The sequence below is a fragment of the Ochotona curzoniae genome, unplaced genomic scaffold (genome assembly GCF_017591425.1).
Source record: "Ochotona curzoniae isolate NIBS_2020 unplaced genomic scaffold, NIBS_Ocur_1.0 scaffold_2683, whole genome shotgun sequence".
Lineage (NCBI taxonomy): Eukaryota > Metazoa > Chordata > Mammalia > Lagomorpha > Ochotonidae > Ochotona > Ochotona curzoniae.
Window position 1 is genome coordinate 5,892,645 of NW_024467100.1, and position 22,576 is coordinate 5,915,220.

At 51.7% G+C, this 22,576-nt stretch overlaps 3 protein-coding genes across 4 annotated transcripts; 1 reads left to right on the top strand and 2 right to left on the bottom strand.

Moving 5' to 3' along the window:
* Positions 1–1,013: 1,013 nt before the first annotated feature.
* APOA2 (apolipoprotein A2) lies at positions 1,014–2,100 on the top strand. The gene is made up of 3 exons (XM_041003299.1): positions 1,014–1,095; positions 1,341–1,473; positions 1,862–2,100. Exons 1-3 carry the CDS (start codon positions 1,044–1,046, stop codon positions 1,977–1,979), a joined length of 303 nt encoding a protein of 100 aa, XP_040859233.1. The 5' UTR covers positions 1,014–1,043; the 3' UTR covers positions 1,980–2,100.
* A 2,375-nt stretch (positions 2,101–4,475) lies between these two features.
* On the bottom strand, positions 4,476–7,909 carry FCER1G (Fc fragment of IgE receptor Ig). The gene is made up of 5 exons (XM_041003174.1): positions 7,740–7,909; positions 5,511–5,602; positions 5,319–5,354; positions 4,965–4,985; positions 4,476–4,845 (listed from the first exon to the last, which is right to left on the bottom strand). The coding sequence occupies exons 1-5, from the start codon at positions 7,786–7,788 to the stop codon at positions 4,783–4,785; spliced, it is 261 nt and encodes an 86-aa protein (XP_040859108.1). The 5' UTR covers positions 7,789–7,909; the 3' UTR covers positions 4,476–4,782.
* A 523-nt stretch (positions 7,910–8,432) lies between these two features.
* Positions 8,433–21,274, bottom strand: NDUFS2 (NADH:ubiquinone oxidoreductase core subunit S2). Of its 2 annotated transcripts, XM_041003173.1 has the most exons (14): positions 20,941–21,056; positions 20,271–20,377; positions 13,753–13,943; positions 12,166–12,286; positions 11,911–12,023; positions 11,619–11,693; positions 11,377–11,454; positions 11,145–11,230; positions 10,793–10,912; positions 9,807–9,936; positions 9,517–9,612; positions 9,292–9,375; positions 8,824–8,881; positions 8,433–8,656 (listed from the first exon to the last, which is right to left on the bottom strand). In XM_041003173.1, the coding sequence occupies exons 1-14, from the start codon at positions 21,033–21,035 to the stop codon at positions 8,619–8,621; spliced, it is 1,392 nt and encodes a 463-aa protein (XP_040859107.1). In that variant the 5' UTR covers positions 21,036–21,056; the 3' UTR covers positions 8,433–8,618. The 2 variants fall into 2 exon arrangements, with proteins under 2 accessions (XP_040859107.1, XP_040859106.1); XM_041003172.1 differs by lacking the exon at positions 8,433–8,656 and having other exon boundaries at positions 8,663–8,881; positions 20,941–21,274.
* Between the last annotated feature and the right edge of the window lie 1,302 nt (positions 21,275–22,576).

Consider the following 22,576-nt stretch of genomic DNA (forward strand, 5'->3'; position numbering starts at 1 on the left):
GAGATTTAAAGAGAGAAGAAGAGACAAAGACCTCGCATCTGCTGGTCCACTCCCCAAAGTGGCCCTTGTGGTCTATCTGAGGCTGAGCCTATCTGAAGCCAGAAACCAAGAGCTTCTTCTGGTGCACGGTCCCAAGGCTTTGGACTGTCCTCTGTTGCTTTCCCAGGCCACAAGCAGGGAGCATGTAGCCAGGAGACCCGGTGCCAATATGGGGTCTGATGCTTAGAGGGAAGACTAGCCAATGGAGCCAATGCACTAGGTTTACTCCCTCCACCCCTCTATTTTACCCCAGGAAGGTTTTATTTGCAAAGTGAACAGGCAAATGGGAAAAGAAGTAGAAACGGGAAAGCACCACCAGGGAGGGGTGTAGAAGGGATACCTCCTAAAAGGAGAGAGGAAAGCTGCACCCTGATTTTAACTCCTTCCCTTTGTTCCCTGATTCTTCTCTGTCATGTGGCACTGAAGGCGACTAACACCCCTCATGGACTAAAGTTGTCAAGGGGTAATGGCTTAAGGTCAGAGGCCTCAGAGAAACAGTGGGGGGATGCTGCTGGCCACTGTTATCAACTCCAAAGACCGCCCGCTAGCTCCAAACTCCACAAGACTGGATCTCAGACAGACCTGGGACACAGTGTTGGGCCTCCAGTAAGGACTGTACTCCCTGCCTCCCCCCACATCGCCGTAGCCCCCCTCCCAAACCTGCGTTTGCCCTTCCTCCCCCATTGCTCCAACTTATCTACTCCAACATGGTCCCACCCCATGAGTCTCCATACAATGTCTGTCACCTGATAGGGGGTGGGAGAAGCCTCAGGCATATAACCCCGTGCTTCTCCTGCCAGCCGGGGCGCTGACAGCAACGGACATCCAGCGGTGTGAAGTAAGGTAAGGGACCAGCATCCAGAGAAGACTGGGCTGAAATTGTAGCAATGGAAGCAACCGGGTAGGCACTGGGGACAAGATCTGGAGGAGGGGCTGAGTCCTTTGGCCTCCGTGTCCCTTTTGTCTTCAGACTGCTTCTAGACCATCTCTGCACCATCACCACCATGAAGCTGCTAGCAGCGACTGTGCTGTTGCTCACCATCTGTAGCCTTGAAGGTGGGTGTGACCCAGGGAGGGGCACCAGGGAGCAGGTGCTGGCAGTCGTGGCTCCCCCTCTGCCTCAGCTCCTCAGCCTGGGGTTCCCAGAAAACCCACCCACAGAAGCAGCTGGAAGCCAACTTGGGGAGGAGGCTGAGAGCTGGGGTTGGTAACAGGAGGCCACGATTCAAGAACCCAGCTGAAATTGTGTGTGTGTGTGTGTGTGTGTGTGTGTGTGTGTGTGTGTGCATGCTCTTGCACAGGGGCTTTGGTTCGAAGACAGGCAAGGGAGCCGGATCTGCAGAGCCTGTTCTCTCAGTACCTGGAGACCTTCGCCGGCTTTGGCAAGGACCTCATGGAAAAGGCCAAGAGCCCAGAGCTTCAGACCCAGACCAAGTAAGTCTTTGCGGAAGGGAGTTCCAGGGCTGTGGGGCTGAGGATGCAGAAAAAGAAAAAGGTGCGTGGGTGGGGGGAGCTGGAAGTTCCTGCAGGAACTGAACAGAAGGATGTGGGTTAGGGAGAATTAAACTTACATTGCACAGATAAATTTCTTTATCACCCAAAGATCTCATGCACCTTCCGGACAGATAGTGGTAGTGGGAACTGGCATCTCTGGGGCCTGTCCCGAGGGCTTGCCTCTCCTCCTTGGTGTTTGCCATGCCAGGATGGACCAGGCTCAAGGATCTGGGCATGTGGTTCAGTCTGCTCTGACTTTCCACCAACAAAATGACCTTGACAGTGCCTAGGATGCCCGCAGGTCACCTGTTAACCTTTCCCCATCCAGGGCTTACTTTGAAAAGACACAGGAGCAGCTGACGCCCTTGATCAAGAAGGCCGGAACTGACCTCGTCAATTTCTTCAACAATCTCATGAACCTCAAGAAGCAGCCCACTGCCCAATGAGGGGTCCACATCATTGTCTTCCAACTCCAGTTGGCCCCTTGAACGTCCACTGCCCAGTCCCTGCACCTGCCTCCCCTCCTTACCTATCCATGTTTCCTACAATAAATGATTAAGGAGTCAAGCTGTGAGTGTGGTGTGCTTAGGGGACTGTGAGAAGTAGGGTAGTGGGGGAGAAGTAAGAGAAAGGAGGGGACTGCACCATGGCTCAATTGGCTAATCTTCCCTCTTCAAGTGCCAGCATCCCATATGGGCACCAATTCATGTCCCAGCTGTTCCCCTTCCTTTCCAGCTCCCTGCTTTTGGCCTGGGAAAGCAGTAGAGGATGGCCCAAAGGCTTGGGATCCTGTGTCCACATGGGAGATCCAGAAGGAGCTCCTGGCTCCTGGCTTAAGATTAGCTCAGCTGCATACATTGCAGCCGTTTGAGAAGTAAAGCAGGGGATGGAAGATCTTTCTCTCTGTCTTTCCTTCTCTTTCTAAACCCCACCTGGCACTCTAAGGTCCATCTTGCCTCAGAACTCACTGAAATTTCAGTTTTCTAGGCCCAGCACAAGCGTAGCAGTTAAAGTTCTTGCCTTGAACACGCCCAAAATCCCATATGGGCGCTGGTTCTAATCCCGCAGCGCCACTTCCCATCTAGCTCCCTGCCTGTGGCCTGGGAATGCAGTCGAGAACTGTCCAAAGCTTTGGGACCCTGTACCCATGTGGAAACCTGGAAGAAGCTCCTGGCCCCTAGCTTCAGACCGGCTCAGCTCCAGTCACTATGGCTGCCTGTGGAGTAAACCATCAGATGGAAGATCTTCCTCTCTGTCTCCTCCTCTCTGTGTATATCTGCCTTTCCAATAAAAATAAATCTTAAAAAAAAGAAAAGAAAAGAAAAGAAAAAGGACTCCTATAAGTAAGGAACAGAAACTTTGTAGAAAATTTGAAAAAAAGAAAGAAAATTCAGTTTTCCCTTAAAACTTTCCAAGAAAGGGCTGGTGGGATGGTTTAGTTGGTACTTGTCTGCCTGCAAGTGCCAGCATCTCATACGGGCTCTGGCTCACGTCCTGGCTGCTGCACTTCCCATTCAGCTCCCTGCTTGTGGCCTGTGAAAGTAGCTCCTAGCTTCAGATCAGCTCAGCTCTGGCCTTGGCAACAATTTGGGGCGTGAACCAGTGAATGGAAGATCTTTCTCTGTCTCTCTTGCTCTCAGTAAATCTGCCTTTCCAATAAAAGTAAATAAATCTTACTTTAAGATTTATTTATTTTTGTTGCAAAGTCATATATAGAGAGAGAGGAGGAGAGACAGAGAGAAAGATCTTCCCTCCGATGACTCACTCCCCAAGTGACCACAACGGCCAGTGCTGTGGTGATCTGAAGCCAGGAGCCAAGAACTTCCTGCAGGGTCCCACGCGGGTGCAGGGTCCCAAGGCTTTGGGCCGTCCTCCATTGCCTTCTCAGGCCACAAGCAGGGAGCTGGATGGGAAGTGGGGCTGTTGGGATTAGAACCGGCATCCATATGGGATCCCGGCATATTCAAGGTGAGGACTTTAGCCGCTAGGCCACCACACCGGGCCCCAAAATAAATAAATCTTAAAACAACAATAACATGGGGGAATGAAGAACCTCAGTGTCAAAATCCCAACTATTTGCTCATGGCTCATTGCTGTTAAGAGACTGTGTGAGTTTGCAGGCTAAATGGCCTATGTGACCTTTAGCACTGATGGGTCCCAATTCTTACAAATCAAGGCCCACCTAAGTCTGGTTATCTCACAGGTGGCTCCAAGTAATTAAGTGGGTGCTTACTTTGGTTGCTGGAGGCATGGGCTGGCCAGCCGAGATAGATAGGGAATGTGTGGTTTTTCCCCTCACTTTGCAGGCTAGTGTGAATTTCCCCTTTTCAAGCTACTGTGGACTGCCCCTATAAAAACCCTATGAATGTGCTGTTCGGGGCCAAACTCTGGTAAAGGGTGTTGGTGCCAGCCAGCTGGCTGGCCTGTCCGTTGGCCAGCTGCCTGCTCTCAACAAAGACCCCAGGCTCAGATGTGCTGAGCTTGAATAAACCATCCTTGTGCACTTGAAAAAACAACAACAACAATGTTCCAAGGAGCTTCACACAGCCCTGTTCACAGTATTTCTTCTACACACACAAGATTGGGTCTATTTGTATTGGTGACTATGGGGGGTTGAGTAGACTACCCACAGTCCAACCTAGGTTCAGTTATGACATGCAGAATGTCATGCTGGGTGTAGAAATCGTATCTTAGATCTTAAGGTCTGTACATGCTTCTAGTTTCCCTGCTCCAGCTCTGACCCAGAACAGCTCGTGATCACAGATTTCATCCTCTTGCCAAACCCTGCATTCATCCCTCAGTTGAACAAAATAGCCCTTCTGAAATCTATTAGACGGTGAGATCTGTGAGGTCAGCAGCTCAGCTTGCCTTACTCAAGACTGTCTCTGTTCTGAATCAAGCCTAGTGCTTAGTCAAGGCCGCATAGCTACATGATACATGAATGAATATAGCCAAGTCTGTGGCAGCTTTATTGGGTACACTCCCTTGCCATTAGTTAGCCCGTGCTGGGGATTGGGAAAGAAGGGTTGGGGCAAAGAAGTGAGACTAGATTATCAACATCACCAAGCAGAGTCTGAGTCTTTGACAGGGAAGAGAAACCACTGAGGTACATTAATTTGGGCTCAGCATGGTTACAGAGTAGGGCCAGCTGGCATAGTCAGGATGGAGGCATATGCGGGACCAACCACGAGGGCTGTGAGGGGAACTAGAAGCTGAAGAAGGCCATAACCAAAGGCAACTGTTCCAAAGCTACTGTGCTGGTTTCTCATGCTTCAGAGTCTCATATGTCTCCTGGGTCCGGGTGCTGAGGCCCTGGAGGTGGAAGTGAAGGACCATCAGGAATGAAGCCCATCCACTCCCATAGCCCTTGCCCCTTCCAAAGATCACCCTCGTCTGCTGACTTCCCAAGAGAAGAAGGCAGGTTCACTTACTGTGTAAACGGCCTCAGATTTCTGCAAAAACAAAAGGCACATGGTGTTAGAGACACCTGCTTCAGGGTCCCTCAGCCTCCCGCCGTTCCTACCCAGGGCAGTGTGTGCCCAGGGGAGCTGGACTTCCAGGCCACACTAGGTCATGAATACACCTCCGCCCACCTGACTACAAACACACTCATCCATGATCCCATGCTTGGTTCTTCTCTGTCATTTGCCAAATGTTTAACCATGGCTTGGCTATATGGCAGGGTGGCAGTGTGAGATGGCAAGACCTGAGACGCACGCCTGCGTCTTGGGTTTGGGACTAGAGTCCCAGGAGGACTGAGTCTGAGGCCATGGGAAGGTCCATACCTCATAGCTGGCTATGGCGGCCTTGCGCACCTGGATCTGGAATAGAAGAAAACTAATCAGTAATGGGGAAGCTATTGGCTTAGCCCTCTTCCTTCCATATTTCATAGGGGAGCCCCTTTTCTTCCCCTTTCTCAAACCCACATCGCTACTGCCACCCCCAGCCCTTGTAGCCCTCAGCCCGTCCTGCCTTACCTTGAGCCGACAGTAGAGCAGAGTGAGGACAATACCATACAAAAATAGGATGGCATCCAGGATGTAGCAGAGCTGGGGTTCTCCCAGGGCCGCTGAGGAGACAGAGGGTACCCATGGGGGTCAGCACACCAGGGACCCCCTGGTGCTCAGAGCGGGGAAGGGTGAGGCCTCTAGGAGGTAGGACAGGGCCTGGAAAGGAGCCCCCTATGGCAAGAAACTTAAATCTTCTCTGGACCCAGGCTTCGCTTGCCTTTCCCTTTTTCTCTCACTCAAAGAAAGGGGAAGGTTGTAAGTGTGATGGAACTTACAGGAATTACAAACTGGGGATTTGAAGATGGCAATGTAACACAGTGAGTTAAGCCCCCATTTGTAACACCAGCATCCCACAGCAGCGTGCCAGCTCAGGTCCCTTCAAGCATTAGGATCCTATACGGGCACCAGTTCATGTCCTTGCTGCTTCACTTCCTATCCAGCTCCCTGCTAATAAGCTGGGAAAGCCATGGGGGGATGGCCCAAGTGCTTGAGCCCCTGCACCTCCATGGGAGACCAGAAAGATGCTCCCAGCTTTGGACTGGCCCAACTCTGGTCACTGTGGCCCTAGGGACAGTGAATCAGCGGATGAAAGCAATCTCTCTCTCTCTGTGTAACTCTGTTTTTCAAACTAATTTTAAACATCAAAGAAGGGAGGAAGGAAGAAAAGAGAAGGAGGCAAAGGAGAGAATGAAGAAGGGGAGAAAGAAGAGACAACAGCAGACAGACTTGAGGACTTCCCCCAGCCTCTTTTTCCTGCTGTGGGTTCTGCAGGCGCCATTGAGCATTTCATCCTCCCCAAAGGACACATCCACGCTCACTAGGCCAACACCAAAACCTCAGCCCAAGGGGCAGGGGGAGGGAGAGGCAGTGGCACATCTCAGCGAAGAAACCACACGGGAGTCTCTGCCGGGTCCTGTGACCTGTGGCTGAGGGCTGGACAGGAAGGATGTGAGCTGGGGGGAGGGAGGGAGGGAGGGCAATTACTCTATTATTGGTCATCTCCTAGCCTCAGCCTCATGGCTTTCAGTCCCAGAGAGACAGTTCAATGTGTAAAAACCCGAGTCAGCTTTCCTAGCCCTCGACTCGCCACGGCCAGCTGCTGCACACAAGCCAGGAGGATGGCCCTGAGCGCAAGGGAATGACCACAAAGTACGGATTCCATGTCCTGCTCCTCTGCCCTGTTACTCACCCTGGGCCTCTGAGGGGAAGTTTTGTGCAATTTGAAAAATCACACAGGGCCTGGGCTCCTGAGACTCCTGCTGACTTTCTCAGAAGGACTGTGACCCACATGGGTCAAACAGTGACATGGCCAAAGTATTTTTTTGGTTTTTTTTGTCCTATAACGCTTTGACACACCCCGTATTGCACAAGTCTTAAAACTACCCTGCAAGGGACACATCATCGCCATTTTACGACAAGATCAGTACATGGAAAAGCTAAGTGACTTACTCAGGGCCTGCGTTCACGGCTCGGGGCCCGTCTCCCCTTCGGCCCACAGCAGACACCAGCAGCTCCTGGAACCCCTCTCCCCGATTCTCAACGTGGTCACTGGAGCTCCACCTTGGTCTTCTCTTACAATTTCCTTAAACTTGACTAGGCCTCCTTGCCCAGCACCCGGGTGCCATAGACACCCTTCGAGCACCAAAGCGAGCAAAAAGTGAGCGCTCTTACACACACATAGGGACTGCTTACAACTGCTCAGACCTTCCCATTTCTGCCTCTACTCAGCTTTTCAGATCTAAAACTGGGTGGATCGGGCAGCCCAGCTTCCCCAAGCTGCTAACAGAATGGCATGGAAGCAGTGACCCAGAGACACAGCCCTGTCAGGGGTCTGGCTACACCTGCCTCCCTAAAGGGGGCTCTGTGCATGTAACCTGCTAGTGACAAGACCAAGGCTACCCCATGGAAACGCTGATCGTGAGGAATGGAGCTTTGCCGCAGACCAGCTAGCTCTTCGTGCCACACTACTGGCCTTTTCTGCTGCCAGACTGACGGTTTACCAATTCTAAAGGCAAAAAGCTCATCTGGAACAAGTAGGATGTGGACAACAGAGGAGGGGACTGTGATCCCGATGCTAGGCTTGCGTGTCCCCCTCAGCACCCACCTGCCCGCTCTTGGCTTTCCTCCGCCTATGCTCAACTTGGCCTTCATATTCTTGCCCTGCAGCCCAGCTCCCCAACCCTGAGACCCCCTCACCTGCTTGTTCAACCAACAGGAGCAAGAGCAAGAGCACTGCGGGAATCATCTTGGCCAGGGCTGAGGCTATGCGAGCCAGGATGGGCCAGTCGCCGAGCCAGCACTGCGCAGCTGTGTTCTGCCAGTGGCTCCCTGACCACAGAGTTCCCCCCTTCCTGCCACGCCTTCCCCTCTGCTTCGGCCCCTTCCCCTTCCTGCACTAGAGACCGGGCGGCTCCCGGAAGGGCCGAAGAGGGGAGCTGGGAGACATGGGTCCCGAAGCTCCAGCCCTGCAGGGACCGACCCTCCCCATTAGTGACACAGCGAGACTACAGAGAGGTGGTCTACCTCCCCCTTTCACTCCACCCCTGTTCAGATAAGGATCTGAGACAAACTGCTCCTTCAAGATCACTCAGGTAACAGCACAGCCCCTTCTCTAATCTGGGACTTCACCCCCAGCCCTAATTTGAGTTTACCAGTTTGGGTGAGCACCGAGAAAGTCTGGGCAGGAGGGCACTAAGGCGAAAGAGGAAATGGGGGAATGGAGAAGTGGAACATACAAGAGTCCAAGAAGGGGGTGGAGAGGAACAGGAAAATTGTCAAGACCCGAATCCAGGAGGAGAAACAGAGCGCTACCAGAAACTCCAAAGCTTCATATCAGGGTGAAGGACAGTAAGATACCAAAACAAACAAAAACCACATCAGAACTGTAGGCATAGGGACCGCAAGGCGGCTAATTTATTGTTATAATTTTTGCTTTGTTGGTACATGCACAAAAAGCCCAACAGCTGAGCGTACATGCACCTGTTAGACACAGATAAACACGCACAGCCCCACTTCCGGGGAAGAACAGGCTCCAGAGCGGACGCTGATCATCCAGGGAGAGCACACGTCCCCTGCTCACCGATCTACTTCTCCAAACACAATATCCTGGGTGCCTAGGTCAGGAGATGGACAGGAAAGCGCTGTTAGCCAAGGCTCAGCACTTGTGACTGTGCCCGGAGAGATGGAGTTCCTGAGTTCATGCCACAGTCTGTGATGACTGAGCAAGACACAGTCAACAGCCCCAATGGGAGTCCCAAACCCCTCTGTCCAGTCCTCCTACCTATGATGGCAACGACGTCTGCCAGCATGTGCCCTTTGGACATCTTGTCCAAACCAGCCTGGGAAGAGGGAGCAAGAGTGTTAGACAGAACTTGGAGGGATGAGGAGAAAGGGTGGTCACCAAATTCTCAACCTCGATCAATAAACTGTTAAAAGCACTGGACAGGGTGGGCGTCTAGCACAGCAGTTAACACGCCACTCAGGCTACCAGCATCCTATAGCAAAGTGCCTGGGTGCTGGTCCCAGCAGCGCTTCAGACCCGCCACCTACAGGCGAGACACGGACAGGAGTTCCTACCTCCTGGCTTTGCCCCGGGCCAGCCCCAGCCATTGCAGCCATTTGGAAAATGAACTGGGGAATGGAGGCTCTCTCTGCGTTTACTGCTCTCTCTCCCCACCCACTTCTATCTTTCAAATAAACCAACACAAATGTTTAAAAACTCTTAAGACTCGCTGGGATTGGTTCTTACCAGATGGGCAAAACCAGGAGCCTTGATCTTGCACCGGTAAGGACGGCTGCTGCCATCAGACACCAGGTAAACCCCGAACTCGCCCTGTCCAAGAAGGAAGGTTGGGCACGTTGGTAAATAGAACATCTTTCTCTGACACCAAACCCCATCTTCTCGCACTGGTGAACACCTGTCATCATGTGTACACTCCATGTACAGCCTCGTCCTTTCCCTCATCCCCCTTACCTTAGGAGCCTCAATGGCGGTGTACGTGGCCCCTGGCGGAACTTGGTAGCCCTCAGTGTACAACTTAAAGTGATGAATCAGGGACTCCATGGAAGACTGAGGAGAGGAAGAAGGGACGTGAGCAGATGAGAGCCACGCTCTGCCACAGAAAACAACCTCCACCTCAGGGAGACTGAACACCCACGTAAGTCAGTGAGAAGACACGGCACGCCAGAGCAGAGCTGCGGGATGCTCTTCCCCAGCCCCCGGCCTCGCTCCCACACCCGCACTGCCCTCTCCCTGCAGCCAACCTTCATCTCTGCTCGTTTCGGTGGAGACACTTTGGCGTCATCCACCTTGATCTCTCCGGGAGGCATCTTGTTCAGACACTGTAGGATGATTCGAAGGGACTGGCGCATCTCCTCCACTCGACACAGGTACCTGAAGTGGATGAGACGGGGTTCAGAGCAAGGGATTGGGCGGTCGGTCAGAGCAGCGGGTCTGGGGCTACGGAGGATGACCTTTAGCCAACTGCCAAAGAGTCAGGTAAACTTTCCTCACTCTTGGCTGCTTGGTGGCCTACATAAAACCTGAAGAACTTTAATTCTATTGAGTCTTTCTCGTAATCCTCTCCTGATTTCTCAGACTACCAACTGTAGTACTTCCCTTCTTTAATTATCCCCTGCAGCACTTTTTGGATTAAGAATGAGTAAGAGGCAAATGAAGTCAAACCCAGGAAAACAGCAAACGTTCCTCAAGTGTCAGTAAACAGAAGAGCCATGTGAAGCTTAGACTCCAGCAACCGGAACACTGCATCCAGAATACTCCAATCTCAACCACTCGTACAGAATCATCCCAGAGTAATCCCCGGCTTTCATGCCTCAGCCCTTCCAGCTGTAACAAGCAGTCTAAACTTGTTCTAAAACAGGAAAAATGTAGGGGTAAATTAAGATGCCACAAACGTGCAAAGCGCTTTGGCAAGCAACCTCGCTTAGCTCACATATGTGCTCCAATAGAAGCACGGTGAAGAAGGTAGCAAAGAAAAGTTGGGCAGGACCCATGCGGGAGACCAAGAAGAAACTCTTGGCTCCCAAATTCGGCCCAGCCCAGTTCCGGCTGTTGTAGCCACTTGGGGAGTGAGCCAGTGGACAGAAGAGCTCTCTCTTTCTCTGTCTCTCCCCCTATCTCCAATGTTATAGATAACTCTGACTAAAGTAAAAACAAACAAATCTTTAAAAAGTAAAAGGCAGGGGAGAAAGCAGCTAGACAGTGAGCTGAGAAGGGACAAGGGCCTTACCTATCATAGCAGTCTCCTCGAGACCCAATAGGAACATCAAACTCCACCTGGTCATACGCATCATAGGGTTGGGTCTTCCGCAGGTCCCACTGGATGCCTGAACCCCGCAGCATCACGCCACTGTGCAAAGGGGGGTGGGGATGGAAATAAGGACCATTCTCCACAACCCAAGAAAGCAGACACATTATTCCTTAGTCTCATCTCCCGACCCTCCTCAGCCATGGGACGTCCACCCTGAGCATGGTCAGAAGGGAATCAAACATCGCCGTGAGCCAAGACATTAGGCCGGATCGCCGCCAACCCGCCCCCGCCCCCAGCCCACCCCCGTGGAGAGAAGCACAAGTCCTTCCACCTGAAACCATAGTTAAGGGCGTCTTCTGCTGACACAACCCCGATGTCGATCGTCCGATTCCGCCAGATCCTATTGTTGGTCAGCATCTATTGATCAAGAAGGCTGGTGTGTTCATACTCTTCAAATATCTCTGTATTTCTTTACCACTGGTGACTAAAAGCCTACAAGCCCTATTTGAGGAAAATGAGATCCTGCCTCCTCCCCCCCCACCCCCCATCAATTTCTATCTTACCTCTTCCACCTCATCAATCCGAAGAGAGAAGTTCTTGGAAAATTCATAAATGTCATCCATCAACCCGAGGGGGAGGTCCTAGAAGTCCAAGAAGGTAATCCTAAACCCAACACAGGCTCCAGCAAGGTAAGCCAGCTCCCACACCCCAGGGGATGCCGGGTGTGCTCAGTCAGCCTTTCCACTGGCCAGCACTGCCCCCCTGTGGCCGCCAAGGGAACAGGCCAGGAACGGAGCCCACTCACCTGATGCACTCCACCTGGCCGGACGTAAGCAGCATGCATTCGTGCTCCGGACACTCGTTCATAGAACTCAAACATCTTGATAGGACACACTGGGAATTAGTGACAAAGTCCTGGACCCCTAAGGCCAACAACCTGGGCTCACTCCCCCACCTTCTGACTGCCTGTGCTCAACCACAACAGAGTCCCTAAGCAAACAACCCAAGTTTTCAATATTCCTTCTTCTCCCGTTATCAACGTTTTCATATCTTCCCGTACTTCCTTGCCTATTACTAGCCTTCCACCCCTCTCCTACCTTTTCCCTTTCTTCAAACATCCAGAAGAAAGGAGTCATGGCCCCAATATCCAGGGCATGCGTAGTCACAGCCATGATGTGGTTCAGAAGCCGCGTGATTTCTCCAAAGAGCACTGGAGAGGAGTAAATACGAGAGGGTTTAGGGGCCAACGATGAGGGTGAGGAGCCTGGGGTCTTACCACCATGCTTGGGTTCAGAGACGGGCAAGGGGGCGCTGCGCCGTGCTCAGCGGGCTTTGGAAAGGGCCAGGCGTACCTCGGATCCACTGCGCCCGGGGAGGGGGTTGGATGTTCAGCAACTTCTCCACTGCCAGAGAATAAGCCTGCTCGTTACACATCATGGACACGTAGTCCAGTCGGTCAAAGTATGGGAGGGCCTGGGAGAGGGGAGAGGTCTGGGTCACATCCAGCAGGCCTGGGGGGGCCCCACAACCTGGCTGCTGCAAGCTTTGCTGTTAGCGGGCATCGCAAGCCGACTCTGCACAACCCCTCTCAACCAGATGCCCCGGCCGGGCGGAACCAAACCCCGGCAACCAGTGGCACGCTGACAAATGTTTAGACTGGCTTTCCTGAGTAGGACAGGATCCTGATTTCTCACGTGTGCCAGTGTGCCACGGGAAAACTATGGCTAATTTTGAGATTGATATTATGTAAGAATACAGTCCTAGGCAGAATAGTCGCAGCACTGGTCAGTGTGGCCACTATACGGATACAAGGACTCGGCACAGAAAAACGCAGAAGCCTGAAGGTGATGAGCTTTCAGCTTTTCTTATCTTGTTTGTTTTAGATCATGTATTAAATCATAAGCCTGTTATATAACTGAGTCACTAATAGTGGTTGTGTTCAGCAACTAACTCATAAAATTCCTCAACATTTAACAAGCGGGCTCTTGCGAGCCAGTAAGAACAGGCGCCAGCACACCACTGTCAACGGTCCCCTGGCCAGAGGGGCGCCTCGGTGGATGATGAGTGCCTTGGGAGTTCTGAGTCTCCCTCCTTCCAGTCTCTTACACAGGAGGAAGGCGCTTTGTCCCAGGCCTATCCGGGAGAGGGGGCTTGAGGAAAGATGGAGTACCAGGCGGGCATGGTCCTTCCCAGAATGTTAAGAAAGTGAGGGCCTGGCTGTCGGCTGCAGTGGCCTTGGCTTCCAGGAAAAAGGTGGAGCTAAAATTTCCCTCTCTGGGACAGCCCGTTCCTGCCCCAGAGTCACTGTGACGTGCGTTAACCCACGAGTGTGGGGACTAGCAAGCATCATTGTGCCGATTCCCCAGGAGACCCACCTTCCGTGACAGGCTGTCCACTCCTACCCCGTGTTAGGGCTGGACCCTAACTCCACCACCCTGTTACCAGGACTTTCTTTATGACTGTAAGAAAAACTTCAGGTCCCTAGCCCCAACCCAACTCTCTGACCTCCAACTAGCTGAGTCACGCAATTCTCCTCAAGACGGCACACTTGGTCACAGACCCGCTCCTGATCCCTCTGACTCACTGAGTGTTTCAAAAACAAACTCAGACAGCTAGCTGATACAAGAGTCAGCTGTGGACTCTACAGATCTGACGTCTCTTTCCTCGTTCTCTGCCCTTAAGAGCATCAACTCTGACGCACTCGTGTGAGAGAAGAGGGAAACTGAGGCACGAGAGTACATGTGAAGGGGCCAGCCAAAAGTCAGCCAGCATCACTCTGGCTCCAAGCGATGGCTGCCAGGTAAACTAAACCCAAGTGGCTCAAGCACTCCCTGCCACGTCCCTTCCGCCCCCACCCCGCTCGAACAGCGCCCTTCTAACCTCAGGGGGCTACCCCTGCCATCTCCCTCCCCGCTGCAGGCCCCAGTTCGTCCCCACACCTGCAGATAGGTCTTGTACTCAATGAGCTTCTCAGTGCCCCGGTGCAGGAGCCCGACATGAGGGTCACACTTGCGCACCATCTCCCCGCTCAACTCCATCACCAGCCGCAAGACTCCATGGGCTGCCGGGTGCTGGGGCCCGAAGTTCAGGGTCAGGTTCGACACCATTGTATCCTTGGGCTGGTCCACATCTGAGAAGTAGGAAATAGTCCAAACAGTAATCCCCTTAGGAACTCACGAGAGACAGGAAGGAGTTAGCCTCTCCCCACAGGCCTTCCAGATCTTGTAAATGTCCTCATTTCCAATGGAAGCAGGAAGAGGATCACTACAGCTAAACCCTCTTCCCATGTCTCTCAAATACCTTTTTAATAATGCTAACAGCTATTGAATACAGCCCTTCCCGTGTGCCAGCTTGCCGTTTACTACTGTAAGAACTTTATTATTCAACCAATCTGATTCTCAGAGCAACCATCAGCAGCAGGTATTACAATCCCCATTTTATTAGAATAACCAGCCAGAGGGCTGCAATGGTTTCCAGACCACAGGGCTAGTTAAGAAACAGAGCAGGAAATTTGAATGTTGCCTATTCAACTGTGGGACCCACATTAACTACTATGATATACTCTCCCTCAAATGGACCTGAAGAGTGGCCAGCCAGTTAAGAAACTGGACTTCAATGCCTAAGATGATTAAAGGTTAGTTTCTATCCCCAAGAAGCGTACAGTTTAATTTGGGAAATAAGTACACATGAAAAATTAGTAAGTCACATTTGTTAAGTTACCAAGTAAATGGTTTAGCTATTAGCTCTTTTTGTTGTTGTTGCTGCCTTTTTTTTTTTTTTTTTTTTTTTGCTTTTAATTTACTTGGGAGGCAGAGATACACACAAACATGTAGGAGAGCGCCCATCTGCTGATTCACTCCACAAATGTCCACAAAAGCTAGGGCTCAGCTGGCCAGGCCAAAGTCGGAGCCAGGAGCTCAATCGATCCAGGCGTACCAGCCACTGAGTCCACACCTGCTGCCAATGAGCAGCAAGCAGGAATCGGGAGCAGAGCCGCGACTCAAACACAGGCGTCCGACAGCGGGGGCGGACATCTCCACCGCTAGGCCCAACGCCCACTCTAGTCATCAGCTCTCTAAAGGAAGAGACCACTCTGAACACTGCATGTGGACACGAGATGAGCTGGTTCTGAGCTGGTTCTTCTTCAACTGTATTCCCTTATTCAAAAGGTAGAGACAGAAAAACTCCCGTCTACTGGGTCGCTCCCCAAACCTCTGCAACCCAAGTCTTCCACCTGGGTAACAGGGACCCTGATGGACCCTGAGCCATCACCAAGGTGTGCGTTAGCAGGAAGCTGCGATTGTGAGTGGGGGAAGGATTTGAACCCAGGCACTCTGATATGCGATGCTGATGACCCAAGTAGCCTGCGAAGTGATTCTTAGATACAGGAAATGATTCAGAGAAGTAGAGGGGAGAAGAGGCATTCCAGGATTTGACATCAACACAAGAACATCTTGGGAGGAAGGGAGTTAAGTATCTGGGGAACTTGTATAAACACTTTCCAAAAAGTAGGTGAAGAGGCGATAGAGGGTAATGGTTCAACCCCAGTAACCTTAGTAACAAGTAACATTTCAGCGGATTTACATGGGCCAGACACTTCATCATTTTATTGACCCCTTACAATATTGTGAAATGCTGCAGACACTTTATTCACTGGCAAGTGCATTTTAGATTTAAAACAAGAGCTCACCTTTCAACCAAAATATTTCACCATGGGCTTTGGAGTCAGATCTGAGTTACAAGACCGCCTGTGTGTCCTTAATCAAACCTTAGTCTCTCAGTACCATAAATTACACCTAAATGGGACACCACATATGTTCACAAGATTGTTGCAGGCATTAATGGAAATAATGTATTACAAAATACTTAGCATGGGGCCAGTGTGGTAGCACAGCACACTAATCCTCTGTCCTGTAATGTGAGCGTCCCATATGAGCATCAGTTCGTCTCCCAGCTAATCCACTTCCAATCCAGCTCCCTGCTTAAGCAACAGAGGATGGCCCAAGATCTCTCTCTCTCTCTCTCTCTCTCTCCTCTCTACAAAATTGGCCTTTTAAATAAATAAATCTTAAAAACAAACAAACAAACAAACACACAAACTTTTGCTCTCTCTCCCTCCTCTTTTTGAGAGGCACCCTACCTCCTGGTTTTCTCTCTGGAGGTGCTTTCCCCTTCCCTCCCTTCCCTGCTCATCTGGTCCCTTCGCAAATAAACTTCTGTTTGCAACAGGTTAAAAAAAAAATTGTTTTGTTTACTTTTTATTGCAAAGTCAGATTTACAGAGAGATGGAGAGACAAAGATCTTCAGTCTGCTGCTTCACTCCCTAAATGACTGCCAACGGCCAGAGCTGAGCTGATCTGAAGCCAGGAGTCAGGAGCTAGGAGCTTCTTCCAGGTTTTTCACATGGGTGCGGGATCCCAAGGCTTTGGGCCGTCCTCGACTGCTTTCCCAGGCCACAAGCAGGGAGCTGGGTGGGAAGTGGAGCACCCAGTACACGAACCAGTGCCCATATACGATGCTGCACTTGGAGGTGCAGGATTAGCTAATTGAACGATCGTGCTGGCCCCTATTACTGTTTTTGGAATTGGCTGTGAAATTTTTTAAGCAAAAGAACAAATGACATGGTAAAATATACCCCAGCTGTAGGCAACTGCCTAAGGTGCCTTGTACCTAGGCAAGTGTTACACTGTTGAGAGAAAAGCAACCACTAGCTCGTGGGCATCCTGGCCCTGGTTAATACCAAATTTGTGTTAACTCTACCAGCATTGCCTTTTTTTTTTTTTGGATGGGTAGGGAAAGTGGGCAACTCTGGGCCAGCACATGTGATGAAGTGCTGCACACTGCCCAGGGGAGGGGTCCGGGAGTGGCCGAGAGCATGTTCGACAGGGAATGCTTTCTGGGGTCTTGCACAGACTAGGCCACTGCACCCATAGGTACACAAGGGAGCTGAGGCCATGTCTAGGTCAGGCCAACGCACCTCTCCATGTGAGAGACTTGGGTCTCTCACGCAAGCTGGCACTGGAAGCTATGCTTGGCTTGGCTAGGCCACAGTACCCACTGCCAAGTGGCAAAGCAGGGGCTGGGCTGCCGCACCCACCAGAACATGAAAGAATCTGTTCTGGGAACAGATTCTGTCGGGGAATTGCAGGCTCGCCTCAGTGAAACTGTAGCAGCAGTGATGGACCAAGTCAGACTGGACATGGTAAAACAGTATTTGATGACATTGTGTAAGATAACCAGAAACGGCACAGCAGCAATGGCAGAAGCCCAGTGAACAGATTCCTGAAACACTCGAGCTCTAATACAAGATAAATCTGATGAGGAGTGATGGCAGTAAAGATTAGAAGGCAGAGAGGACCAAATAGGAAGCACTACCCGGCAGCTGACATTGTAGGGGGTTAAGCCACCCTCTATGATGGCAGCATCCCACAAGCACACTGTTTGGACTCCTAGTTTCTCCACTTCTGATCCAGCATCCTGCTAACGTGCATGGGAAGGGAGCAGAAGATGACCCCTGCCACCTCCATGGGTGACCTGGGTGGAGCTCCAGGGTCCTCCTGCCTACCCTGGCCCAGGACATTTAGGGAGCAAACAAGCAGATAGACAATCTGTCTTCTCCCTTTCTAACTCGTATTTCAGATAAATACAGAAATCACTAAAAAAAATTACATAGTCATTACATGGTCTGATGACTTCTTGGGACAGAAACATGAAGAGCAAGAAAAATTAGAGACACGGGGGGTCACTATTGGGAGTACTGGGGTACAGATTAAGCCATTACCTGGGACAATTACATCCATTATGCAAGTACCAGCTTGAGTCCCAGCTGCTCCATTTATTTCCTTATTTCTTTCCTTCCTTTTTTTTTTTTTTTAAATTGAAAAGACAGATTTACAGAGAAGGAGAGACATGGATCTTCCATCCACTGGTTCACTCCCCAAGTAGCCGCAACAGCTGGAACAGAGCCAATCTGAAGCCAGGAGCCCGGAGCTTCTTCCGGATCTCCCAGACGGGTATAGTGTTCCAAGGCTTTGGGCCTTCCTCTACTGCTTTCCTAGGTCACAAGTAGAGGGCTGGAAGGGAATTGGAGCAGCCAGGGCATTAACTGGCACCCATATGGGATTCTGCATGTGCAAGACAAGGACTTTAGCCATTAGCCACGCTGGAACCCCCCCAGTTTCTGCATTTCAATCTTGCTCCCTACTAGTGCACTTAAGGAAATGCAAGCAAATGGCCTGAGGAGTATCTGGGCCCTTGCCACCCACATAGGGAATCTAGTTGTTGGGATCTGGCTTCAGTCTTGTCCAGCCACGGCGGTTGCAGACATTTGGGGAGTAGATCAGAGGATGCAAGATCTCTTTGGCTTTTTGTCTTTTGGCCCTTTCTAGCTTGGCTTTTCAAATACATAAATCTTTGAAAGAGTCAAGAGGGCCCAGCATAATGGGTCAACTAACTAATCCTCCAAGTGTAGCATGCCATATGGGTACTGGTTCATGTCCCGGGTGCTCCACTTCCCATCCAGCTCCCTGCCTGTGGCCTAGGAAAGCAGCAGAGGACAACCCAAAGCCTTGGGATCCTGCACCCAGGTGGGAGACCTGGAAGAGCTCCTAGCTCCTGATTGGCTCAGTTCTGGCCTTTGTGGCCACTTGGGGAGTGAACCAGTCTCTATCTCTCCTTCTCTCTGTAAATCTGCCTTTCCAATAAAAATAAGTAAATCTTAGAAAAAACAATAAAAGTAGGAGAGGCAGGATGCAGTGGTATTGGCTAATCACCTGTTCATTCCCTGGTTGCTCCACTTCTGATTCAACTGGTCTACTACCCAAATGTCTGCAACAGCCATGGCTAGACAAGAGCAATAGAGAATGGCCCATAGCTTTGGGACCCTGATTCCATGTGGGAGGCTAGGAAGAAGCTCCTGCTGCAGATCAGCTCAGGTCTGTCCATTGCAGCTGTTTGAGGAGTGAACCAGTGGATGGAAGATCACCTCCATCTCTCCTTCTCTCTAAAAAATCTGCCTTCCAAATAAAAACAAAATCTTAAAAGAGAGAGTAGGGCCCGGCAGTGTAGTCTAGTGGCTAAAGTCCTTGCCTTGAAGGCGCCGGGATCCCCTATGGGCGCCGGTTCTAATCCCAGCATCACCACTTCCCATCCAGCTCCCTGCTTGTGGCCTGGGAAAACAGTCGAGGACAGCCCAAAGCTTTGGGACACTGCACCCATGTGGGAGACCCAGAAGAAGTTCGAAGTTCCTGGATCCTGGCTTCAGACAGCATAGCATCGGCCGTTGCGCTCACTTGGGGGGAGTGAATCATCGGACGGAAGATCTTCCTCTCTGTCTCTCCTCCTCTCTGTATATCTGACTTTCCAATAAATAAATAAATCTTAAAAAAAAAAAAAAGAGAGAGAGAGTAAAGAGAGAAACATACAAGAGCTAAAGATAAACAAACAACAAACAAAAACACTTTCAATCCTGAAGGATTAGGAGAATAACAGTCCTGATAAAAATCAAGAAGTCAAAAGAGCCGGCTTTGATGAGGAAAAAATGGTTTCTAATTCAGAAGATTTTATCTGCACCAGTGGGAAAACTACCTTGCGCAGAAAGGCACATGCAAATAAACTGAACCCAGAAAAAGTTAAGGCTAAAGTTTTTAATTTGGGACAGGTGGAGCGGTGCAAAAGGTTTAGCACTCCACATTGGAGTAGCAGATCAAATTCCTCTGCTTGCAAACCAGCTTCCAGCTAATGTGCCTGGGAGAGCAGCACCCTGTGGGAGACAGGGCTCCAACTACTACGGACATTCGAGAAACGTGCCAGCAGGTGCAAGATGTCAATCTCTCCTTCTCTCTGTCACTGTGCCTTGCAAATGAATAATTCTTTTAAAGATTTATTTATTTTTATTGGAAAGGCAGATTTACAGAGAGGAGGAGAAACAGAGAGGAAGATCTTCCATCCGATGGTTCACTCCCCAAACAGCCACAACGGCTGAAGCTGAGCCAATCCGAAGTCAGGAGCCTCTTCCGGGTCTCCCACGCTGGATGCAGGGTCCCAAAGCTTTGGGCCGTCCTCGACTGTTTTCCCAGGCCACAAGCAGGGAGCTGAATGGGAAGTGGAGCTGCTAGGATTAGAACCGGTGCCCATATGGGATCCCGGTGCATTCGAAGCTACGACTTAGCCGCTACACTATTACACCGGGCCCAAATAAATAATTTTTTTAAAAGATGTAATTTTGATGGGAACCCCTGGATTGCTGGCTGCAGTCAACATCTTTTTTTTTCTGGAATGCCCTTCTGTTCCTTTTCTAGCTATATTATCACTACCATTAGGCTTGCTGCACTGTGTGGTCGAAGGGCCAAAGAAGGAAGGAGCAAAAACCTTCCCACAACGGAGGGCTCAGAAGCCAATCACGAAGCTGTCTGGAGTGGGGACAGGTATAGTTTGAAACCGCAGTCTGGGCACTCACCATTCCAAGGTGGAGGCTTCCAGTGGGCTGTGTCCTTGGTGGGGAACATAACAGCACCCCCAAACTGCTCTGCCCACTCCACATCTGGCTGCCACTGCCGAGCACCTCTGGAGAGTTAAAGGACGATCCTAGTTAGGACATTGTGCAGCACCTCCTTCCCCGGTTCCCATTCATTCCTAGGAGGCCCCAGGAAAACTGTCCCATCAATGCAAGTCCCTGACACAGAGCTCGAGTAACGGCTCAACTCCACAGCAGCTTTACTGCCGCTAACAACGCGTTCCTGCGATCACTGCACGCATCACCCTGCAAGTCCTTCCTGCTTCCATCACAGGCCAGAGCCGTTTGCTCAAGGTCAATGCTAACCTCCCAAGGGAAGGGCATCTGCACTTCTGCAGAGTTCTGCTCAGGTGTGACAGGAGAGGGCACCCGAGTCTCTCAGGGCGAGCGGCCGACTCCCACTTTGCACTAACTGCACTCCTGGCAGAAACACATCAAGACCCCCCTTCGCTGATGGCTGGAGTGGACGCAACCGCAGCTTGGGGCCGAAAATCGGGCATGAGCGAGGGAGGAGTCACAGGCCTGGGTCATTCTTTTCTAGGAGGTCAACAAGGTCCGCGAGAAAGTCCCGAGAGTGGAAAACACTTAGTCCTGGGGATGCGCTTGGTCTCACCTGCTGGGCTGAATCTGTAGTCGGACGCCAGTTCCAGGACGCAGCGCCTGGACCGCGGCGCCTCGCAGGCTGCACAGCGCCCTCAGCGCCGCCATCTTACTCGGGCTGCAGCCTGAGAGGAGAACCGGGCGGAAGTGACTCCCGCGCGCCTCCTTATGGGCTTCTCTCCTATTGACACAACGAATATCGGCCTTCTTGGAAACTGGCAGGATCGTCTATAGCGAACTGGCAACATCCGGGTTCTATGCGTCGGCTTCACTAAGGCTTAAACAACAGTGATTGCTGTCATCTTTACTGAGGGCATTTTCCGGGTTACTACTCCCAGCTGGCTCTTCTAGGCGGGAGCGAGCGAAACTTGGCTACTTGCGCGCTCTCGTCAAGGCGCCTCGGACGTCTTGGAAAGCGCCCTCGCTCCCCGTCGTGGCGTGCACTCGCACGGGGTTCCTTGCCTGCTGTCTTCCGCTTTGGCCACCCTCCTGCTGTAGTCTTGCTTTCCAATTATGTCTGAGCCCTGCCCTTCTGGGATAGCCCCAGACTTTGCCAATTACCTCGCCATCGCAGAATCCCAAAGACTTGGAGCCGGGAAAGCCAGCTAATTTTCCAGATGTCCTGAATCGGGATAGGGAAATGGGGCCCAAGTGGGGCTGGGCGGGTCTGAGAGCTGCTGCCAAGCCCAAACAAAAAAAGAGTAGACGCCAAGGCCACCAGCATTCCTGGAGGGGGAGGGGTGCCTGGGAATATTGGAGCCACCTCCTGCCAGATGGGAGAGCTGAGGTCCTCTGACTGACCCTGATAACCCCCACTCCCTCCCGCTATCCTGAACCTACAGATCCTGGAGGCATCCTTAAAGAGGGCTCCCGTCCTATTTCCATCCTGGATCATTCTGACTCTGCCACAGCCCTTCCCTGGAGTGGACAGCAGGACAGACATGTAGTAGGACCAAGCATTTCATCCCAGCTCTGCACAAAGGGTTTTCAGCCTGGAGGGCAGGTTCCTGGCTTCCCCCCACTCTAAGCCAGCTCCAGCTGGGCCACCCACCCGTGTACCAGGCCTCCACCCTGAGTCTGCAAAGAGGCCTGCCCCAGACTTCCCCTAGGCAGGGTCCCTGGGACGCAGCCCACCAGCAGCGCAGCTGGGTGGGGCAGACAGACCAGGGGAGTGGAGGAGACAGAATCCTTAACTGTAGAGAAGGCAAAGCCAGACTTCTAGCCTGGGAACTGACCTAATGGGAACCGGACCAAAGGGTGGGGCCAGATCCCTGGCTGTGGGAACTGACCATGCCCCCTGGGGGCAGATGTTGGAGCCCCTGTAGAGGCCCAGGCAGAGCTTGGTCCCCTGGCCTGCCTCATCCCCTTTCCCAGGGCCTTCTTTCCCTCTGCAGTTTCAACAGCCGATGTGGTGATGGGGGGAAATGAGGGAGCTGCATTTATTTTGCCTTAATCCCAGCCTGGGAAAAGTCAGGATAGGTGTTGGACTGCTTGGCCCTGGGGCAGCTCGAGCCAGGACTTGGGTGAGGGTTCCTGGGGGGCTGCCCAGGACACTGACTGCTTTGTGCCCGCTCCCTGCTGCCGACACCCACACACACACTGCTGTTGTGACTCTGAAGCCCTTTGTCTCTGGCTGCTAAGTCATCCCC

What these genes read in the sequence shown, in the direction of transcription:
- APOA2 (XM_041003299.1), top strand. Translation starts at nt 1,044, where the DNA reads ATGAAGCTGCTAGCAGCGACTGTGCTGTTGCTCACCATCTGTAGCCTT. An exon ending in CACCATCTGTAGCCTTGAAG is followed by an intron (nt 1,096 to 1,340) that starts GTGGGTGTGACC and finishes GCTCTTGCACAG; the next exon opens with GGGCTTTGGTTCGAAGACAG. An exon ending in GAGCTTCAGACCCAGACCAA is followed by an intron (nt 1,474 to 1,861) that starts GTAAGTCTTTGC and finishes TTCCCCATCCAG; the next exon opens with GGCTTACTTTGAAAAGACAC.
- FCER1G (XM_041003174.1), bottom strand. Translation starts at nt 7,788, where the DNA reads ATGATTCCCGCAGTGCTCTTGCTCTTGCTCCTGTTGGTTGAACAAGCA. An exon ending in CCTGTTGGTTGAACAAGCAG is followed by an intron (nt 5,603 to 7,739) that starts GTGAGGGGGTCT and finishes CTGTCTCCTCAG; the next exon opens with CGGCCCTGGGAGAACCCCAG. An exon ending in CCGCCATAGCCAGCTATGAG is followed by an intron (nt 4,986 to 5,318) that starts GTATGGACCTTC and finishes TTGTTTTTGCAG; the next exon opens with AAATCTGAGGCCGTTTACAC.
- NDUFS2 (XM_041003172.1), bottom strand. Translation starts at nt 21,035, where the DNA reads ATGGCGGCGCTGAGGGCGCTGTGCAGCCTGCGAGGCGCCGCGGTCCAG. An exon ending in GGATTGATGAGGTGGAAGAG is followed by an intron (nt 11,231 to 11,376) that starts GTAAGATAGAAA and finishes CTTGATCAATAG; the next exon opens with ATGCTGACCAACAATAGGAT. An exon ending in CTCCTGGTTTTGCCCATCTG is followed by an intron (nt 8,882 to 9,291) that starts GTAAGAACCAAT and finishes CCCTCTTCCCAG; the next exon opens with GCTGGTTTGGACAAGATGTC.